The 19863-nt window shown below is 43.4% G+C and overlaps 1 protein-coding gene across 1 annotated transcript in view; it reads right to left on the bottom strand.

Moving 5' to 3' along the window:
- The window catches only part of RIPK2 (receptor interacting serine/threonine kinase 2), a 294374-nt gene that overhangs the window by 185781 nt on the left and 88730 nt on the right, over positions 1-19863 (bottom strand). Inside the window, exon 2 of the mRNA XM_086965968.1 lies at positions 10883-11036. Coding sequence (XP_086822094.1) covers positions 10883-11036 — 154 coding nt within the window. The remainder of the gene's footprint in view (positions 1-10882; positions 11037-19863) is intronic.

Here is a 19863-nt window from a genome sequence, read left to right as displayed (position 1 = left end):
CTCCAAACCTACAGCCTTTAGCGTTCCAACTTCTGCCTTCATGCGGGCCATCTCCTCATCCGCATTAGTTCCGAAGAGGGTAGTGCCCGAGTAGGGCAAGTTAACAAAACGCTGTTGCACCTCCGGTTTAAGAGAGGTAAGGCACAACCAGGAGTGACGTCTCAAGTTTACTCCATGGCAGTACACATGGGCAGCCAGGAGAGAGGCACCCGCAGCCGCGCTGATGACTTGGTTGGAAACCATCATGCCCTCATTCAAGATTTCCTGCAAATCTTCCCTTCTGTCCCTCCGGAGGAGTTCAATGAATTGTTGCAGGGACTCCCACACTGAAAGGTCATACCGACCCAAAAGTGCTGTCGAACTCGCAGCTTTCATAGAAGTGGCTGCCGTACTGCAGACCTTTCTCCCTGCCGAATCCATCTGACGGCTCTCCTTGTCCGGAGGCACGATCGACGAAGGAGCAGTAGAGTGTTGCTTCTTGGCCGCTGTTACAATAACCGAATCAGGGGCAGGATCCGTTCTCAGACACGCTGGATCCGAATCCGGGGGCCTGTACTTCTTCTGAAGTCTGGATGCGACAGACTTCACAGAGGCCGGTGTCAAGAACAGAGGCCGGTGTCAAGAACAGAGGCCGGTTCTTCCAACCCTGGCACCAAAGGTAGCAAAGGGCGAGAGAGGTGCTTACGCTGTAGCGTTTCAAAGATGACAGAGGTGGAAGGGGTGGGCACCATCCGTACTACCCCCAATTTTGCTGCTCCCCTCAACAGCACATCCTGAAATGTCACGATGTCATCTACTGGCAACACCCTTGTTGGAGGAGAGTCAGACAAAGTAGGCGAATACCTCCTGTCAATGGAAGAGTCTGTGAACCTGGTATGCCTGGACCGCAACCTCTCTCTACAACGACGATGTAGTGACCTGGTCGAAGATCTGCGCTCACAGCGAGAGCGATGCCTCCCCGTGATCGTGACCTTGGTTTCCTGGGTCTCGCTGGACCCACCGGCACAGGCTGCTGCGGAAGAGGAGGCGGCTGAGCCAGAATCAAAGGCCTCGGTTGCAGAGGCCGAGGTGGAGGAGGAGGAGGCGGTGGCGGAGGAGGTGGAGGAGGCAGTGGTGGATGAGGAGGAGGAGGTAGTTGCAGAGGAGGAGGAGGAGTAGGGATCCTGGGCCTTGAGGGCGAGTAGGTCTTTGAGTATTCAGAGTTTGGAGACCTAAGTACTCTCCTCTTCTTACAAGCGGGCCTTGGAGAGGATGCTCTGGAGGTAGACCCTTCTGAGAAAAAGCGCCGGCGCAGCCGCGACCGGGAACTCGATGATGAGGAGACGCTCACCACAGAGGCACTAGACACCGTCCGGGGCATCGACTTCCTCTTCGACATTGACTTTTCCTTCCTCGACGCCGATCTCCTTGACGTGGCTCTCCTTGACGTGGCTCTTCTTGACGTCGATCTCCTTGCCGTCGATCCCCGTCTCCTTGACGTCGATCTTCCTCTCCTCGACGTCGATCTCCATGTCGACATTGATGGCGATTGGCTGTGTCGCCCCGACGGCGAGCGCCTGCCTCTTCGGGACTCAGCACGACCATGATGGTGTGTCGACGCCGGTGAAGTTCTCGACATCGACCTCGTCAGAGATCTCGACGTCCTACCCCTAGACGTCGAGCGTCGAAGTCGCTTCGACCCAGAGCCCTGGGTCAACGGGGAGCAGATGGTAGTCATACCTCTCGACACCGACGTCAAAGCCATCGACGTCGACCAGGACCGGTGCCGTTTCCGGGCCTGTTCTTGACTGGGGAACCCCCCAGAAACGATGCACGGGCAGAGGATGAAAATAGAGTCCCTCCACGCCCAGAGGTCCCATCTGCTTCTTGATGTCTCCTCTGCTCCAGGCCTTGGAGACAAATCTTCTCCCTGTCACGCAGGGTCCTCCTGGACAAAGAATGGCAAATATCACAGGAGTCAGGTACATGGGTAGAAGGTAGACAGAGTATGCACACTCTGTGGGGGGTCTGACTTGGCCTTCTTCCTACTACACTCAGGGCACTTGTCGAATAAAGCTGGCATTTTGACAAGATAGAGGTGGCAAAATTGGTAAAAAAAAGACAGCAGTTGGAAGAGGAAGACCCCAGATGTCAAGTGAAACACAAATCTCACTGAAAAAGCTCCAAAAATTTAAGATACACCCAAAAAGGTAGAGCTCAATGCTCCAGGGTCCTGCTAGAAGGAGCCGGAAAAAAGAACTGAAAGTAACTTGCCTTTGGCTGTGCATCATGGGATACCGAGGGTCTCTGGAGGGTTCCTTAAAGGCACGGTATCTCTTTTCCAGACACATAATGGCAGCCTATGAGGCTTGTCTGTCCAACCCTTCCTCTGTGTCATGCAAAGGAGTTTTGTGAAGGGGAGTTTCTCTATGTGTGGTTAAACTCTGTAAAATGTGTAAAATGTAATATTATTTGGCTATCCTTTTCACTTCAGGATGAAGTGCTGGCCAATGTCGCCTTGTTAATGTTAGGCTCCATTATTTGTCTTTCATTTTCTCTTAAGTGTCTATGCAGGACTGCAGAAGAAGACGACTTTAGAGACTATTTTGAATGCTCCGGGGTCCCCGCACATGGGCGGCACTATTCACAGATTATTATCACAGATATCCTCAACTACAGAATATTGTTTTATCAGCCTGCCCTTTGCTTGTCCTGGTGATCTAAATAACTACCAGGTCTTGTGTTTTCTCGCTTGTGTGACTAATTGCTGACGTGAACCATTGTTTTGTTGTTTTTTAATTTATAAATGGAGGCATACATTAGAGCATGGCTATCACTGGGGGCTCAACTAGGATACAAACATTGGCAAAGCCAACTGTCAGACTTTGCCAATACTTCTGACTGCCACTAAGCATTGTCGGCATATGCGGTCCTAATGGTTGGGCAAATATGGCACAACCACTGGAAAAATCAATAGCATCATTTGGGCATTTTGAAATTCTACTGATTTATATTTATTACTGCAGGGATACCACTGTCGCTTAGCTTCTTGACACAACGTGACAGCCATATTGGAAATGTGTGTTGTTCGTATTTGTTATTATACCATTCCACAGTGACCGTTGAGTTGAATGTAGGTGCAGTGTGCTGGAAACCTTTCAATGGTATAACTTTAATCAAGAATGCCAACCAAGCAGAATTTCCTAATGGTCACTCAAAGCCATTGGCTTTGCCAATGCTAGTGATACAATTGTACATGCATTGCCAAAGCCAACAGCAGTGGCGGGGAAAAGTATCAGCAATAGCAGGTGCCATCTTTGTTGGGTCCAGGCTCCAAGGGAAAGGGAGAAGATCACCAGTGTGCCGCAAGGGACGGAGATGCTTGGAGAGAAAGAGCGCATGGGAAGTGAACCAAGGAAAGAGATGGGAGGGTGGATAGCGACACACCAAAGGAAAAGAAGAAAACCCAAGTGCCAAAAAGCAAATCCTATGGAAAAGGGAAAACATGGTTCACTGAAGCCAGCAGTGGAAAGATACAGTTCATCCAATCAAAACCATGGAAAACCAGGAAAACTCCATTAGTGGTACAAACAATGAATAAGAAATTGGTATTTGCAACAGACAAAAAAAGACCTCCTGTTATGAGAAAGGTTCTGACCCAAAGCTTGCTTTAAGTATACGTTAAGTATTGGTTACACAGCAGTCTGAGACAGACAGCTAAATTTGTCTGCTTCAAAACCGCAAAAATGAATTTATTGGATAACAGTGCAACAGTCCATACAATTTTGATTGAACAGTAGTTGCGCGAGCAATTAGGATATCTAATAATGTAAATGAACTATTTGAGCACTACAAAAACCATGTGCATTTTGGTGCAGCTCTGAAACTGGCACCATTATCGTTTCCTCAAATAACATCAACATACCAGCATTAACTGACAGGGGCCTCACATGTCAAAAATAGACAATGTAGAAAAGTCCTTCTCCCAAAAACGAATCTGTTGTACAGTTTAAAGTTCAGGCACTCCAAACGGGGATTAACAGAACATAATCAACATTCTCCAAATGTGCACACCATTTGAGCATGGTTGTTTATTGTAAAATTCATACATGTTTAGCCTCAGGTGTGAAGACATGGATCAAGTACAAGATTAAAATATGCTCTTGAAGAACAAAACCCCCTGCAAACATTTCATAAATAGAAACATTTCGAAGATGTCTGCAGAGCGAACCATATTTCTTCATTAAATGTTACGACAACCTTATTCAAACACCTGGAAATAACATTTGAATTTCTAACGTTTCTCTTTGGCTTCCACTCCTGGGACCTTTACCAGAACACAATAATGTGTCAGAAAAGTAAAGCGTAAACCGAGCTAAAATATCACTTCTCTTAAATAAACCAGTAAAAAAACATGCTTAGAACCGTAGAAAGAATGGTGAAAGAGGTATGCAAAAACATGCTCATAGTTTAACTTCAATTTGTGTTAGTTGTTCAGGTATTAATCTTTTGAAAAATTCATTCACTCTGGCAGTTTGTCAATTTCTTCCCCTGTAACAATCAATCTGATAACGGAGCAGTATTTCTTTATTTCAAGGCATTTGGATTTATATATGTATGTATATTTCTATCCACTCTCAAGAGGTATTTTTATTTATTTTCCTTCCCTAGTTGCTTTTTCCTCTGTTTTAAAATCTCTCTAAATATAGGGAACACATGTATATATTGCAATAGTTTAGATATTTGTGTGAAGGACAGGTAATAATTAAGACAAAAATCGCTCCCTAACTTAATTTAATATCATCATTATACCGCTTTGAAAGAAATGATCAATTGCTTTCCATTTAATGTAAATCAGAATGGCAAGGGCTGAACCTGCACTTTACAAAAATGTGCACAATTATTTTTTAAAGCAGCCTAAGGTCCTTGAAGGAGATAAGTGTTGTTTTTTTTTAGGTTAAGCCTGGGCAGCGCATGAGCTGCTCTGCGAGGCATACTGTATTCGGAGAATGGTCGTGAAACTCTGCACACTCCCCGCTCATATTTTTCATTGGCTTGTGTCATTGACCTGAGTAAGTGCTAACTTCTGATTCGTTAAGTGGCTTCGAAATCCCTCCTTAGTACCGCCTTGTCTTCATTTGTAACCTCCAATGGCGATAACCCCCGTTACGTGAGTTGTTGCTCGGTAGGCTTTATTTACAGCTTCCAAGAACTATTTTGTTAAATGTATTTCATCTGCCTGCAAACAGGCAGGACACGCTCTCTTGTAAGGCAATTTTTTAACTTTTGTTTGTAAAAGCACCCCATGAGGTGCTTTCACGTTAATGGCAGCCAAGCCCCTTTCTTCAGACGAGCCGTATCTAAGAAAAAGCACACGGCCGTCATTAAAATGAAAGCGCTACCTGGGGCACTTTTGCAAACAACCATTTGCAATGAAATAATTTAGCATTTTCGAGAGTTTAGTAAATACGGGCCTTTTGCAGTACAACTACTGGTCTTTGTCATGCAGTCTGACTGCCAAATGCAGATATATTTGGGAGCTGAAGCTACTACTTGAACTTTAATCACAGAGACAGAGAGCACTGCACCCAGCCCCTGCAGCCTTTTGAAGCCCTCTGTTACTAGACGCCGCTGATTGCCAAAACTTTTAGTTTGTCTCTTCCCCCTTCACAATTCTCAATTCATGCCAAGCATTCATTTGATGAAAACAATGCGGGGTGAAAATGTCATTTAGAGCGCTTACAATTAGCCCTTACAAGGCGTACTAACATGGTCCGGGGGATCCTGCATGCACAGAAATTGGTGACTTTGATCATTTTTAATGATTAAAGGTGCCTTTGCCATTTCTAAGGATAGCTTGGGGTAGGCGATGGGCAGTGTGTTGCAGCAGGGAGCAGGGTGAAGTGCTCATGTATCTGAGGGGGGGAAGGGTGACAGCTTACCAGCTGCTGGTGATTCGGAGGTCGGTGCTGGGTAGGCTGGAGGTGCGGGCGGTGGAATACGGCAAGCACTCTTTCCAGATTGGGGCAGCGTCGGAGGTGGCATCTCGGGGTTGGTCTTGGGAGGACATCATGCTACAGGTGCTATGTGAGGGAGCTTGTGCGGCGCGGGATTCATTGTAAACGCTTACTGCTTTTTTGTCTCCTTTCAGGTGCAGTGCAGGGCCCAGAATCGGAGGTGGTCGTGATCTGGATAGTGGGCCATTCTTTTGTGAAGTGGACAGCCATACAAACAAGACAGAGGCAGTTGGGGCCAATTTGAGCTTGGACGACTATTTGTTCCAGGTGACATGGAAGCGAAAGGAGGGTATGTTGAAGAAAGAATTGCTGGGAATGTTGAACAGGCTGATGTCTCGGGCGCAGTGCCCGGATGTTTTGATAATTCACTTAGGACAGAACGGTTTGGTAAGGGAGAAGGCGGTGGTCTTGACTAGAGCCATGAAGAGGTATCTATCAGAAATTAAGGCGCATTGGTCCTGCATGTTTGTATATTGGACGGAGTTTGTCCTGCGGCGGTCATTGAAGGGGATATATAAACTGGCAGCAAGAGAGGTCAAGGGGGAAGTTGAACAGAGAGATGGCCCGTTTTTGTAGGGAAATAGGTTTTGGCAGGATATGCCATTCGGACATTAAGCGGTTATTAGAGTTATTTAGAGGAGACGGTGTGCATTTGTCCTGAATTTGTATGGACTTGTATCTGTTGGAAATCAGGGAAGTTTTGAGGAAAGTTCTGAATGTGAAACATTAGAGGTCAGTCCAAGGATGAAGGGGTCGCTTTGTGGGGGGGGGGGAGGAAGAAAAGGGGGGGTTAGTTTCAAACCCCCCTTGTCTGGATGCCGGGGGAGCATGGAAAAGTTGGACAGGAGTTTGCAAATGTTGATTGCTGTTGACAGTTGGGGATCCAGGGGGAGGGCATGCAGGTGTTAAAGGGTCATTTTAGGACATTTGGTTACTTACAGGTTCATATAGATACTCATAGGATGTAGGGGGAATTCCATTGGGAAATGTTGAAATGCAATAAAGTTACAAAGTTATCTGCAGGGTGGAAATGTTTAGGGGGGATCGTAGGGGTTGGGGTGGGATAGGGGATAGTTATCTCGATGTATAGAGAGGTTTTAGTTTTGTGAGGCAGTTGCCAAGGAATACATTTCTGTGATATGCTCCTGTGTTAAAGGTGGTCAGTGTTTGTCTGCCCCCCTCCCTCCCAAGGGGGATTTGAGGGGCAGCTGACCGGAGTGAAGTCTGCCCCCGGGCAGATTGGGAGGGTTGGTGCAGTCCAATGACTGCTATTTTGTGTTGGCCTCCGTGAGAGACCAAAATAGCCCAACATTTATTTAGGGGACCTCCTTGGGCTACATGCCACCATTTTAGCTGCAGGTGACCTGGTGGGCTGGTAGCCCTCCTAGTAAATTTCCCCCCCCCTCCTTTTAATTCGGCTTTGGGGAGGGGAGATCAGAACAGGTTTTTTCAGTTCCATTGTGTTTAGGCTGTGCGTTGAGACAGGTGTGCAGGGGCAGGTGTCTGTGTATTGTTGCTTCAGAGGTGCAGGGGAGCATGGAAAAGTTGGACAGGTGTTTGCAAAAGTTGATTGCCGTTAACAATTGGGGATCCAGGTGCAGTGGGAGGGTAGGCAGGATTTAAAGGGTCATTTTAGGACATTTGGTTACTTACAGGTCCATTTAGATACTCATAGACTGTAGGGAGAATTCAATTGGGAAATGTTGAAATGCAATAAAGTTAATGAGTTATCTGCAGGGTGGACATGTTTGGGGGGATTGTAGGGGTGAGGTGGGATAGGGGATTGTTATCGCGATGTATGAAGAGGGTTTTAGTTTTGTGGGGCAGTTGCCAATTAATTTTTATGGTGTGCACATCCATACTAATATAATAAAGAGAGAGCCCAAACCTTTGAGGCGGGTAATGTCAGGAACCACAGCACCAATCACAACACCCAATACAGCGTTGGGAAGGGCAGTTGCAGCAGAAGGACATAGGCTATGCAGACGCCCACCATATACATTTAAAAGGTAAAAGAACCGTGCCAGCAAAGTAGTCCCTTGTGGGCGTGTCTGCGTTGTGCTGGGGGCGTGACATACGCTGGGGGCGTGTGGTACGTTCCGCCCTTCATGCCATGTCTCATATCGTGTGCTAATCCCACCCTGCTACCTTTAAATACCCCTGCACCCCATAATCATAACCACCCTTACTCCTTGAAATACCCCATCACCCTTAAACACTAACCCATCTTAACCGTATAAATATACCCTGTACCCCAAAACCCAAACCTATCCCTAAACCCTAAAAATACTCCTGTACCCGAAAAACCAAACCTAGCCATGAAACCCTATAAACACCCCTGTACCTCAAAACCCAAACCTACCCCTGAACCCTAAAAACACCCGTACCCCAAAACTAGCCCTGAAACCTAAAAATACCACTGTACCCCAAAACCCAAACCTACCCCTGAACCCTAAATTACCCCTGTACCCCAAAACCCAAACCTAGCCCTGAACCCTTAAAATACCCCTGTATCTCAAAACCCAAACCTACCCCTGAACGCTAAAAATACCCCTGTACCGCAAAACCCAAACCTAGCCCTGAACCCTAAAAATACCCCTGTACCGCAAAACCCATACCTATCCCTAAACCCTAAAACTACCCCTGTACCCCATAACCCAAAACTATATCTGAACCCTTAAAATACCCAAACACCCCAAAACATATACCTCAGAACCCCAAAACAAATACCCATATACCCATACTTACCTTATCCAAACATAAAAAAAAAAAACATGCTTTTACCATTCATGCATTTACAACGAATTTCGTTGTAAATGTATGCGTGGTAAAAACATATAAAATGTAATGCCATGCGTTATAATGGCATTGCGGAGTCATGGTACTTTCGTAATGAAAGTATGCGGAGTGATAGTATGCAGAAAGAAAGTTGCGGAATAATGGGTGTTTACCCTCCCCTGGTAAGTACATTGGTGGCACGGGGGCCCACATCTCCAGCAACATACTCATATTTTTTCACCACCCATTTGTAAAATGCACAGGTCTCTCTCATTGATGGCCAGCAGCGACATACACTTTTAGACACACCTCCCGCCACAAGTTCTAGAATTGCGAACTTTAGAGCTGGGGAGCTACGTTTGAATCTCGGCATCAGCTCAACATCCTGTGATTGCAGGCAAATCGCTTTCTCTCCCCGTGCCTACCACAAATGAATGTGTTCTTCTGTAATGTAAATTGTGCTTATGCCATATTGTCGAGTTCGCTCTATATAATATTGCTAGGAAAAAATAAAGTAGGGAAACTCGAGTTCACACACTACTGAACGCGCACTCTTAAGTGCATCAGCAGTGCACTGTGAATCAGAGCGTTTCACAGGCCTGTCACAGATAAGAAATGCTATCGAAACGAAATCCTGCAAAACAATATACTACTGGCCGGCAGCAATTCATACCCGGACAACGTCGGGACGGGCTTCTAGTGTGTTAATAAAGCGGCTTTCTTCACACTCAAAAGCGCTCAGTGTTTGTCTGCACCCCTCCCTCCCAATTTCTATTTTAACTTCTGTCTTAGGAGCCTCTGACACCAGTGCTTTAAAGAACAGACAAGTGATGCACAGGTTTACTAAACTATTCTATGGATAAATATTTTGCCTGGTGAAAGCTTGCTTTTTTTCTCTTTAACCACTTGGATGCTAGGCGTTTTCCCGCTGTGTGCTGGAAAATGCCATTTTAGTGGCACCATGACGAGCTCAGCTCGTCATCAGCACACGACCCCCGTGGGTGATGACGAGCTGAGCTCGTCATCAGCATCGAAGGGGTTAAAGATGCAGCAGAAACGTGAGGGTTGGTTACAGACACAGATCATATGCACAAAATATTTCCCTGAGTTGTTTTCAGTATTGTTACCTAATGCTGTGTTTACTCTGGTTTCCTGTCATCATAAGCAAGAACACCCAGTGTCAAAGGCTTTTTTTTTAAGAGAAAGTTTTTCAAAATGAAGAAAATTTAAAATTTTTCACATGTTGCACATTTAAGCTTTTTTTTTTACATTTAAGTCAGGTTCCATAGCAACTCAATTACAGGACAGCATGTAAAAAAAAACCTTGGCAAAGCCAATAGATTTTACCTTTTTTTTTTAATTACCTTATACAAATGTAAATATTCCGGTAAGATAGCAGCATGGACTGCAATTAAAAAATATTAAAAAATAACAAAGGCGAAACCTATTGGCTTTGCCTATGCTTTTTTATGTTTTATGTTTGGGAAGTCATCGTGGAGAGAAGACAGTGGTTCTATTGACCACTTCCTACTTACCCTGAGGCCATTTAAAAAAAAATCCCTAAGCAGAAGCTGTCCACCAGGGATAAGAGCTTTCCCTCAGTGAATTTATTACCTCTTTCTTTGCGGTGTTGGTAACTTTTCAATGGTTTGTGACTACAGATTTGGTTACAAAGCATTGACACATCTCACTGTGAATCGCTAGCAGGAGGGGTGACACTTTTGAATTGCCATCTAAATTGCGATTCTGACTATGCTGTAAAAACCCTTTTGCAATTTGAGAAGGCTTTTACCAAATCATGAAATGGCATTAGTACATTGTAAAAAACATTTTGCAGTGGAACACCTGTGATTTTGTGGATTGCGGGATTTACAAATGTAAAATGCTTCTGCTGATTTGGCGACAAAGCAGTTTTTTTGTCCGCTACGCCCAGCTGTACTGCTATGTGCAGAGCCGAGTAGACGCCTGGGACTTTAACCTTTCACTGGTAGAAAGTGGAGCCTCAAAGTAGGAGCGAGTTAGACCATCTATTCTAATCCCTTTATAACAATCCAACTTAACAAATGCAATATAAAAAGTTCAATTAAGACTAAAGAGATCATACATACCTGGAATAAAAGCTGGTCTAATGACCCGTTGGGCATGAACTCTGTTACAATTCCTACAAATGTTGGCTCATTGCATATTCCCAAAATTGGCAGGATGTACTTAAATCTGGCCTTGTGCAAGATCTCTGCTTCTTTGAGAATTGTGCTTCTTTCTCTGTAACAAAAATACAAATAGTCTCATAAATTTTTCGAAGATGTACACAATCACCATTTCAACTCCTCAATACAGTGTTTGAAAAAAATACATCTCTTAATCTGATTTAAACATAAGATCCTTATGAAGATGGTATTGTATAGTCAAGCTGTGTAAGTGAATTTTCTGTAGGGATTTTGTACAACAGGGGTCGAGCAACTTAATAAAGTTACTAGCCTCAGATGGTCCACACTCAAACTTTGTGTTTTTTAAACTTGGCACAAAATATATATTCTAGATAGATGTTTTCAAATATGTCTAAATTATTGTAGATTTAGTTTTTTCATCATGTGTCGGTGTACTCAGGCAGAGCGAACAGCAGCGCCAAGACGCCTTCGGGCAATTGCGCGCTTTATACTAATCAAATCAAATCAAATCTATGAAGATACTTGGAACAAAACTATCATTCCTTCAGATGCAAAATGGTTGATGTTTAGGCTTGAAAAATCAGAGGAAACATGCAAACATTGTCTAAAGACTGGATCCATTGGTGCCATCCACAAAAGCAATGTTTTGGTTCCTAGAAATGAGGTTTGTCAAGATAGTTGAAAATGAACTGGATCATTCTTTATACCACAGAAAGTAATGGGGTAAGAAATTTGAAAGATTGCTTAATAACCCTAAAGTCAAAATATGGAGGAAGCACACCATATGATCAGTGATTTGGTTTTAAACTTCATCAGGGTTGTCAAATTCTAAATAATAAATTACGATTATATGCAATATACAATAGCATGCAAACAGGGAAATTACAAACACACCCACACTATACACATAATTTCAAGAGCAAACCCTAAATTATGTATCAGTGTTCCTCAATTTCTAGTACCACATCTCACAAACACACATAGCGGAGGACATAACCCATTGTCCTTGTCCCCATGTTTCTGCCTGAACTTTAATGGTGTGTCATTATTGTTACATTATAGATATTGTCCACATATTTTCAATGAGTCACGTTGCCACTCTGTAGCTACAGAAAGCAAGGCCTATCAATAATGTGGGGACCAAAAAGCATTGGCTGGGCCGACAACAACTTTTTAGAATGATGTATTTCCTAATAAAGGGCTTGATTTAGATCTTGGTGGATGGGTAACGTCATCCTATGGGATTTATATTTTGGCTGATGGGATATCTATCACCATTGTGACGGAGTAACCCGTCTGCCAAGATCTAAATAAGGCCGAAAATGCTTTTACCATTGTGGGAAGAGAAGACTATAACTCGATTCTTATTTCCCAAACGTGTGTAATTAAATCCAATGTTGTACTTACAACTGTGTTACTGGACATGTAGACTGAATAAATGAACATATTGTGTACTTTCTCCATACTTTAAATTTGTTCTTATTGATAAATGGAGTCAATAGGTGGCCTCACTCTGGACGGTAGAGCACATCTTATCAATCATATGTGCATTGTGATTAGCCACTGTCACCTCCATCTTCTTATATATTAAGTTGCTCAGTCACAAATGTATGACAAATACTATAAAATAACTTTAAATTGAGATTAGAAACAGTTTTCATCTATTTTTAGTATAGGATGGTATAAATGTTCATAGTAAGGTGATCACATTATTGAACATATTTGAAGAGAGTTTAGATAAATGAACAGTTTGTGAGTAATCAATGCATACTTTTCAGATCTAGTCTCAGAAACAAACTCAAACATTCGTAGCTGCAATCACAGAAAAAACTGCTGATATAGCTTAGACAGATACATCTAACATACCTAATGAAAACAATGAATTGTAATACATAAACTGGTTTATAATATCTGTTTGGTCAAGAAAATAGAATGTATTAGGAGACGCAGAAGATTAAATAGTTTTTTTCATGTATGGTATTATACACATGGAGCATTAGTAACCAAAATAGTCTTAAGAATTGAAGATGATCTTATAATCATCTATTGTATTACCGTATTGATTAACTCACCTCAAATGTTTTTTTTGTTCACCATTAGCGTGTGGGCTAGTGTTCATTTCAATTAGGCATGTTTTTTATTTTAGACATGAATCACCTTGAAATATCAGTTTCTCTCATCTATACTACTATAATAAAGGAAGAACTTTCAGCCTTTGAGGCGGGTAAACTCGGGAACCACAGCGCCAATCCACACACCCGATGCACCGTTGGAATCGTCAGGGTGTGTAGATGGTTATAGGCTATATAAATTTTTTTAAAAAACGTTATTTAAAAAATTTACAGTAAAAAAAAATAGTCCCTCCGAAGTAGCGCCGGGCGCGACGTGCGTGCTCACCTCAGGAGCGCGTGGAGGAGCGGCGTCCAGGAGCGCGACTAGGAGCGGCGGGCATGGCACGGGGGAGGAGCGGTGACGTGAGGAGCAGCGGACAAGCCAGCGGCGGTGTAAGCAGCAGATAGGCTGAAGGAGCGGTGGCTGAGGTAAGGGAGCGGCGGACATGGCGCGGGGGAGGAGCGGTGACGTGAGGAGCAGCGGATAGGCCAGCGGCGGTGCGAGCAGCGGACAGGTAGGAGGAGCGGCAGCTGAGGTAAGGGGACCCATGTCGGGGCAGGCGGGGGTCGGGGAAGACGGGGGACGGGCGGGGCGGGGGCCCGGGCTGCTGGACAATGTCGGGGTGGGTGGGGGTCAGGGAAGCCTGTTGCTCCCGGACAAGGTCGGGACTGGCTGCTAGTAGCAGATAAGAAAGAATGTGTTGTAGATCTTAGAGAGGGGTTCAAGAAAGTTCACTAGTTCTGGGCTGAATTTCAATAATCCCTCAAGACTTTTTTCTGACACCAGTGAGGACTTCTCCCATACAGAAAGTTGCAGTAGCAGGCTACCCATGATCGAAAGAAAGAGAGAACAAGCATTTACAATGCAATGGTCTCAGCAATATTAAAGGTAGAGCTATTGGCATTGCTCATTTTTTTTTGTATCCCTAAATAAATGGCATTGCCATTCATATTGGCAATAGCTTAATTGCTTGCATATGCAAGACCTATTGCATTAGCAGAGAGAGAGTGAGGTAGTGAGATAGAGAGAGAGTGAGGTAGTGAGATAGAGAGAGAGAGTGAGGTAGTGAAATAGAGAGAGAGTGAGGTAGTGAGAGAGAGAGTGAGGTAGATAGAGAGTGAGGTAGTGAGAGACCGAGAGAGTGAGGTAGTGAAAGAGTGAGGTAGTGAGGGAGAGGGATGTTCTGAGGTAGTGAGATAGAAACAGAGAGTGAGGTTGTGATGTAGTGAGATAGAGAGAGAGTGAGGTAGTGAAAGAGAGTGAAAGTGAGTTAGTGAGATAGAAAGAGAGAGAGTGAGGTAGTGAGATAGAGTGAGGTAGTGAGTTAGAGAGAGAGAGTGAAGTTGTGAGGTAGTGAGAGAGTTCCACTTTGTGGGGCTCATCAAATATCGGTCACATTTTAAGATTCGCATTACTGTTCCATCCTGGATGATCCGTACCTTTATAGCGAGTATTTCAGGCTCAAGATCCAGAAAGCGCCCCCCTCAAATGTCCGCCCTAAGATTGATGACCCCCTCGCACAACCCTAGAGGCAGATGCGGCCGAGCAGGGTGGAACCAGGGGTAGCGGGCCTAGGAGCAGGGAAAATAAACCGGGTGAGGGAGGGCCATGCACGGAGAAAGGAGAGCGCGTGGAGAGGGAGACATACGCGAGGGGGAAAAGAGGAGAGAAATGATGAGGGAAGTAAGGGCAAGGGAGAGGCGAAAGGCAGAAGAGAGTAGGGTGTGGCGCAACGGCCAGAGCTTGCGACTTTGGAGCTGGGGAACCAGCTCGGCGTCTGCACAACATATGTGATTCTGGACAAATCACTTAATCTCCAACTATCTACGGCGCTGAGAAGAGACAGATGCGGCTGGGCAGGGTGGAACCAGGGGAAGCGGGCCTAGGAGGGTCATACCATTTGGGAAATAAGGAATCAGAGAATGTAAGGTGTCAGCAAGGAATCCACAAGAGAATCTGCATTGAGTCTATAGAAAGGGGTTCAGCAAGGAGTGCAGCAAGAGTCAGGAGGACTCTCAAAGGGGCTCAGAACGGGTCTGAATGGAATCTCAAAGGCATATGTGAAGCATATGTGTGGAAATCAGGTGCAATAGTATATTATAAATCGTAAAGTCCAGTTAGGCAACACCCCATTGATCACACCATCATGGGTCCAATGTCCTCATCGAATCAAAAAGTTGCAGACTGGAACATAGCCAAATTTTCCCACACTGGACATGGTAAGGACCGCTTTCTCAGGCACATGTAGTTTTTATCATTTGAAAAAGGAGCCAATTCAGTTAGCGCTCTGTTTCTACATGTACCGTCATATAGGTTTCTCAGGTTCCTTTCCTCATCTCTAGTACAGTAATATATATTTTCTAAACTAACAATGCATGTGAATACCTGTAACAAATGTGCTGTCGGAAAACGGTATTTTTATTAAATGTCGCCTGTTGAAATACAGACATAAACAATTATGTCAAGTAAAAAAGTAATTCAATTGTGCACATTAAATATGTGTGTGCACCTTTAAACACAAAGGGATATAAATTCTAGTACATTGCAATAAATTATTTTTACATGTGGCACATAATATACCTTTAGTTTTGATCAAGTGTAAGTATGACTGAGAACTGTATTTTAATGAATATATGTGTAACATTAGTTCCCACATCACATAAATCTTATAGTTTAAGTTTCTCTTAGGATCAGCTACATATAGGAGGATGGGTTTGTTCTCAATTACAAATCATTAAGTGTTAATCACACATTATAACACAGATTTAGGAAGGTCAAGTCTCCTCTTCAGAGCAAGTAAATTATCTATTAAACGAGGATTAATTAATCATTCATCAGACTACATTGAAACATCTGAATTAGAATGGTTAAACACATACTTATGAGTAAGTTCTCAAATTCTACAAAAAAGACACACTTTAATAGTAATATTGAGTGAAACTTTTAATTGAGCATCGAATTAAGTAGGAAACATGTGCTAAGTGCACCTTCATGTCATAAATTGGTTAGAATTTATTTGGTGACGTGTAAAGAGTGGGCACCAGTACCATATTGATTATTATGCTATTCTGTAGGATGTATTGTGTGTTTTTTCTTTTCCGGCATGTATGTTTTAAAACCTTCTATTTATCTTTTATGGTTATTTTCTATGCCAAATAAAGAATTTTGATTGATTGAGCATGGTCTAGTCAAGGCACATTTGCACAATTCACAAAAAGTAGTACATGTGCACCAGTAGAAATACTCCTATAAATGGGAACAGAATAAATACTTTTTTTAATTCACAAACCTTCCTAGAAGTACGACTGGAAAGCTGTCCCCGTGGCAAGATTCCCCAACTTATTCTTCAAAACGTTATGGGACTTTTTAGGCATTAGTATTTTCCCAATACATAACTGTACAAACACTAATACAGTTGTGTACTGTGAAAAGCCAGTAGGGCTCTGCTATTGTTTTTTTTTTAAAATCCATACTCAAAACATGTTTTGCGCCTGAAGACGCCCCTTCCCTTACACCCTACCAACTCTGGAGATGTTCTGGGGCTCCAGAAATAGTTACTCAAGCCATTTTGGAAAAAAAGAAAAATCCAAAATTGTATAAGGCCGAAAACGGTTGAAGATGAGTTTGTGAATGTTCAAAAACTCGCATGTTTGTGGGTGCTGCCAAACTCACAGGGCAAAATTATGAACTGATGTGCCCAGTGCCCGATCCCATTCCGTGTGGGAGTGGGTTACTATTGCGTAATTGTACACAGACTTCGCACGCAATTACGCAGATGTAAAAGTATTTAAGCTTTCCAGGAATCATTGTATGAACGAGGACAGGAATAAATGCTGCCATTTTTAGCCATACACATCTATAAAACTGCTGACAATGACTGGGAATTTGGCCCAGTGTATGCAATATAAGGTGCCACATATGTGCAGATGCTGGCATATCTTTTGACAAATAATGTAATTTTTATAGTACATAATATGTACTAGGCTATCGTAACAGGTTCACATGCATGCCTGTTTGGTTGCGAGCCTATATTTGCAGCAGGTTCATAACACACTACTTTCCAGGACAGGGTCTTGTGAGAAACAGGTCAGGCAAACATTTCTGTAAAAAAGATGGACCCCTGTACGGTCTTATCAGGAGAACATCTCTGCAGAGAGCACATGAACCCCCCCCCCGATAAAAAATTACCTACTGGCGGTCGCCAGTAGGTGTATATATAGTTAGGACCTAGTTTCCATAGGAAATCCGCAACATTCTATTGGAAATAACTTTTGCACCGGTAGATGAATCTTTGTGAATTTCTCAAAGAAGATGGCCCGTTACGCTCCGCTTGTTCCCTGAAAGTGTCGGGTGGATTCGTCAAGTGGGGGCCGAGAAAAAAGGGGGGTCCCAAAAAGTGTTTTCCCCATGTTAATTTCCATAGGATGATTAGACACGGCTACAGCCCGAACCGCTGAACGGAATTACACCAACCTTGGCAAAATAGTAGGGACTGGTACCCAGTAGGGCCTTTTGTTTAAATGGTGTAAATCCCTCCAGTAGTTCCTGAGAAAATCAAAAGAGAAAAAATATATATCTATAGCAGCTTACTGTAAGATTACTGTAAGCTTACTGTACTCTGTACCTGTACCTTTCCGAGCACGAGCTGAATGCTAATTGGCTGTCAACTGTCTGTCAACACTCCAAACCAGAAAGTGTTGGCAGCCATTGTGTGCCTCGGTAGAGTGAGGCACAGGAAAGCAGAAAACAAAGCTGCAAGCGAAGGGAGCAGGGTAGAAGCACCCTGACCCCCTAGGCCTGCTCAGGGGGTCCCACAAGGACCCCCCGGGCCCCCCAATTATTTATTTATTTTTTTTAATCGCAGGGTACGCGTACTGTGCGCGTACATACGCGTACCGTGGGCATACGTACGCGTATGGTGCGCGTACCCCGTGATTTAAAAAAATAATAACAATTTGGGGGGGCCTGGGGGGCCTTGTGGGACCCCCTGAGCAGGCCTTGGAGGTCAGGGTGCTTCTACCCTGCTCCCTTTGCGTGGTTTGCACCTTTGTTTCACTGCTTACTTGTCCCTTGGTTCTACCGAGGCACAAGATGGCTGCCAACACTTCCTGGTTTGGAGTGTTGACAGACAGTGGCAGCCAATCAGCATGCCTTCCCGAGAAAGCTGTATGCTCATTGGCTGTCAACACTTCTAATCAGGAAGTGTTGGCATCCATCTTGTGCTCGATAGACAAAGGCAAAAAAAAGCAAAAAAACAAACGTAAAGAACACAAAAAGGGGGCAGGGTAGATACACCCTGACACCCTAGGCCTGCTCAGGTGGTCCCACAAGGACAAAAAAGACCACTTTTTTTTTTTTAAAACCTGGTCTGTTTTTTAAAAAATTACCCCCGGGGGACCAAATCGCGGGGGCATAGTGATAAAGAAGTGTGGGGGGTCCACAATCCCCCCCCCACTTCCCCGGGGACCGCCCCCCCCGGGCTAAGCAACAGCCTCTTGGCGCACACTGGAGGCCTTATATAGTTAGGAATTAGCATTTAAAAAACCTTGCAAATTCAATTAAAAAACCATAGGTTTCAGGCCTTATGTAGTTAGGAAATAGCATTTAAAAAACCTTCCAAATTCACTGAAAAAACCATAGTTTCAGGCCTTATATAGTTAGGAATTTAGCTTTTAAAAAACCTTTGAAATTCACTCAAAAAACTATAAGTTTTAGGGGTGTTATAGTTAGCTGGACATTTCACTCATACAAAACCATTGAAATTGCTCCTATATAGTTAGTTGTACTAACTATATTTCGCGGACCCGTAATCCACTTCTGATCATGTCACATATTACATCATTCATGACATGGTCAGTGACATCACTGATGACATCTCAAATGACATCAATGATGACATCACTGATGAGATCTTCAACGTGACAATCACATACACCTTTTCATACACTAGTAAAATCTTTCATCACTCTTTGTAAAATACAGAGTATCATATTTCAATCCATTGACACAGCAATACAAGTATTTAACCCCTTCCCTGCTCATGACAAGCTCAGCTCGTCATGAGGCACACTGGAGCTGTGCTTATGACGAGCTGAGCTCGTCATGAATAAAGAAGAATAGCAATTTTCAGCACAGGATGGGAATTGCCTTAGCAGCCAAGGTGTTAAAAACCCACTCATTGATTCCTAGATGTATACACACATCTAATCACTTACCTGTAGATTCACTTATACATGCTGTCAATGAACAATAGAACACTATCAAAAATACTTATACATCCATATCGACATTACACACCAGCACACATCCTATTCACATATGAAGTTATCCTACAAACGTATGCAAACAATGGATCATACTTACATACTTACTTAGCTACACACTTATACAAACACCACTTCATCTATTCATTTAGATAGTAAGTCATATTTATTATAAAATCATTATTACAAGTATAGTTATCCATACAGTCACTCACACAATCATTGAGTTTTATGTATACTTATTTATATACAACTGACACATACACTGCCTTTTATTTTTATAGTTTATTGGTCATGTACCATTGAGAAATATATTTGCTTATCACCACACCCATAAAGATATTCACTCACCCAAACAACTGTTAGAACATGTAGTTTTAACTTCATATATCTACTGAATCAACTATTCACACATCTTTGGGCAGTCACACACCCTCCACCGAACCACACACACATTCACTCTCCCATTCATATACTCAATTAACTAATCAATAACTAATTTAGACTTTCACATAGCTAGTAACCAAGTGGAGAACCAGTTTACAC

The sequence above is a fragment of the Lissotriton vulgaris genome, chromosome 4_1 (assembly GCF_964263255.1).
Source record: "Lissotriton vulgaris chromosome 4_1, aLisVul1.2, whole genome shotgun sequence".
Lineage (NCBI taxonomy): Eukaryota > Metazoa > Chordata > Amphibia > Caudata > Salamandridae > Lissotriton > Lissotriton vulgaris.
Note: the sequence above shows the minus strand (reverse complement) of the source record. Positions and strands in the feature narration are given on the sequence as shown.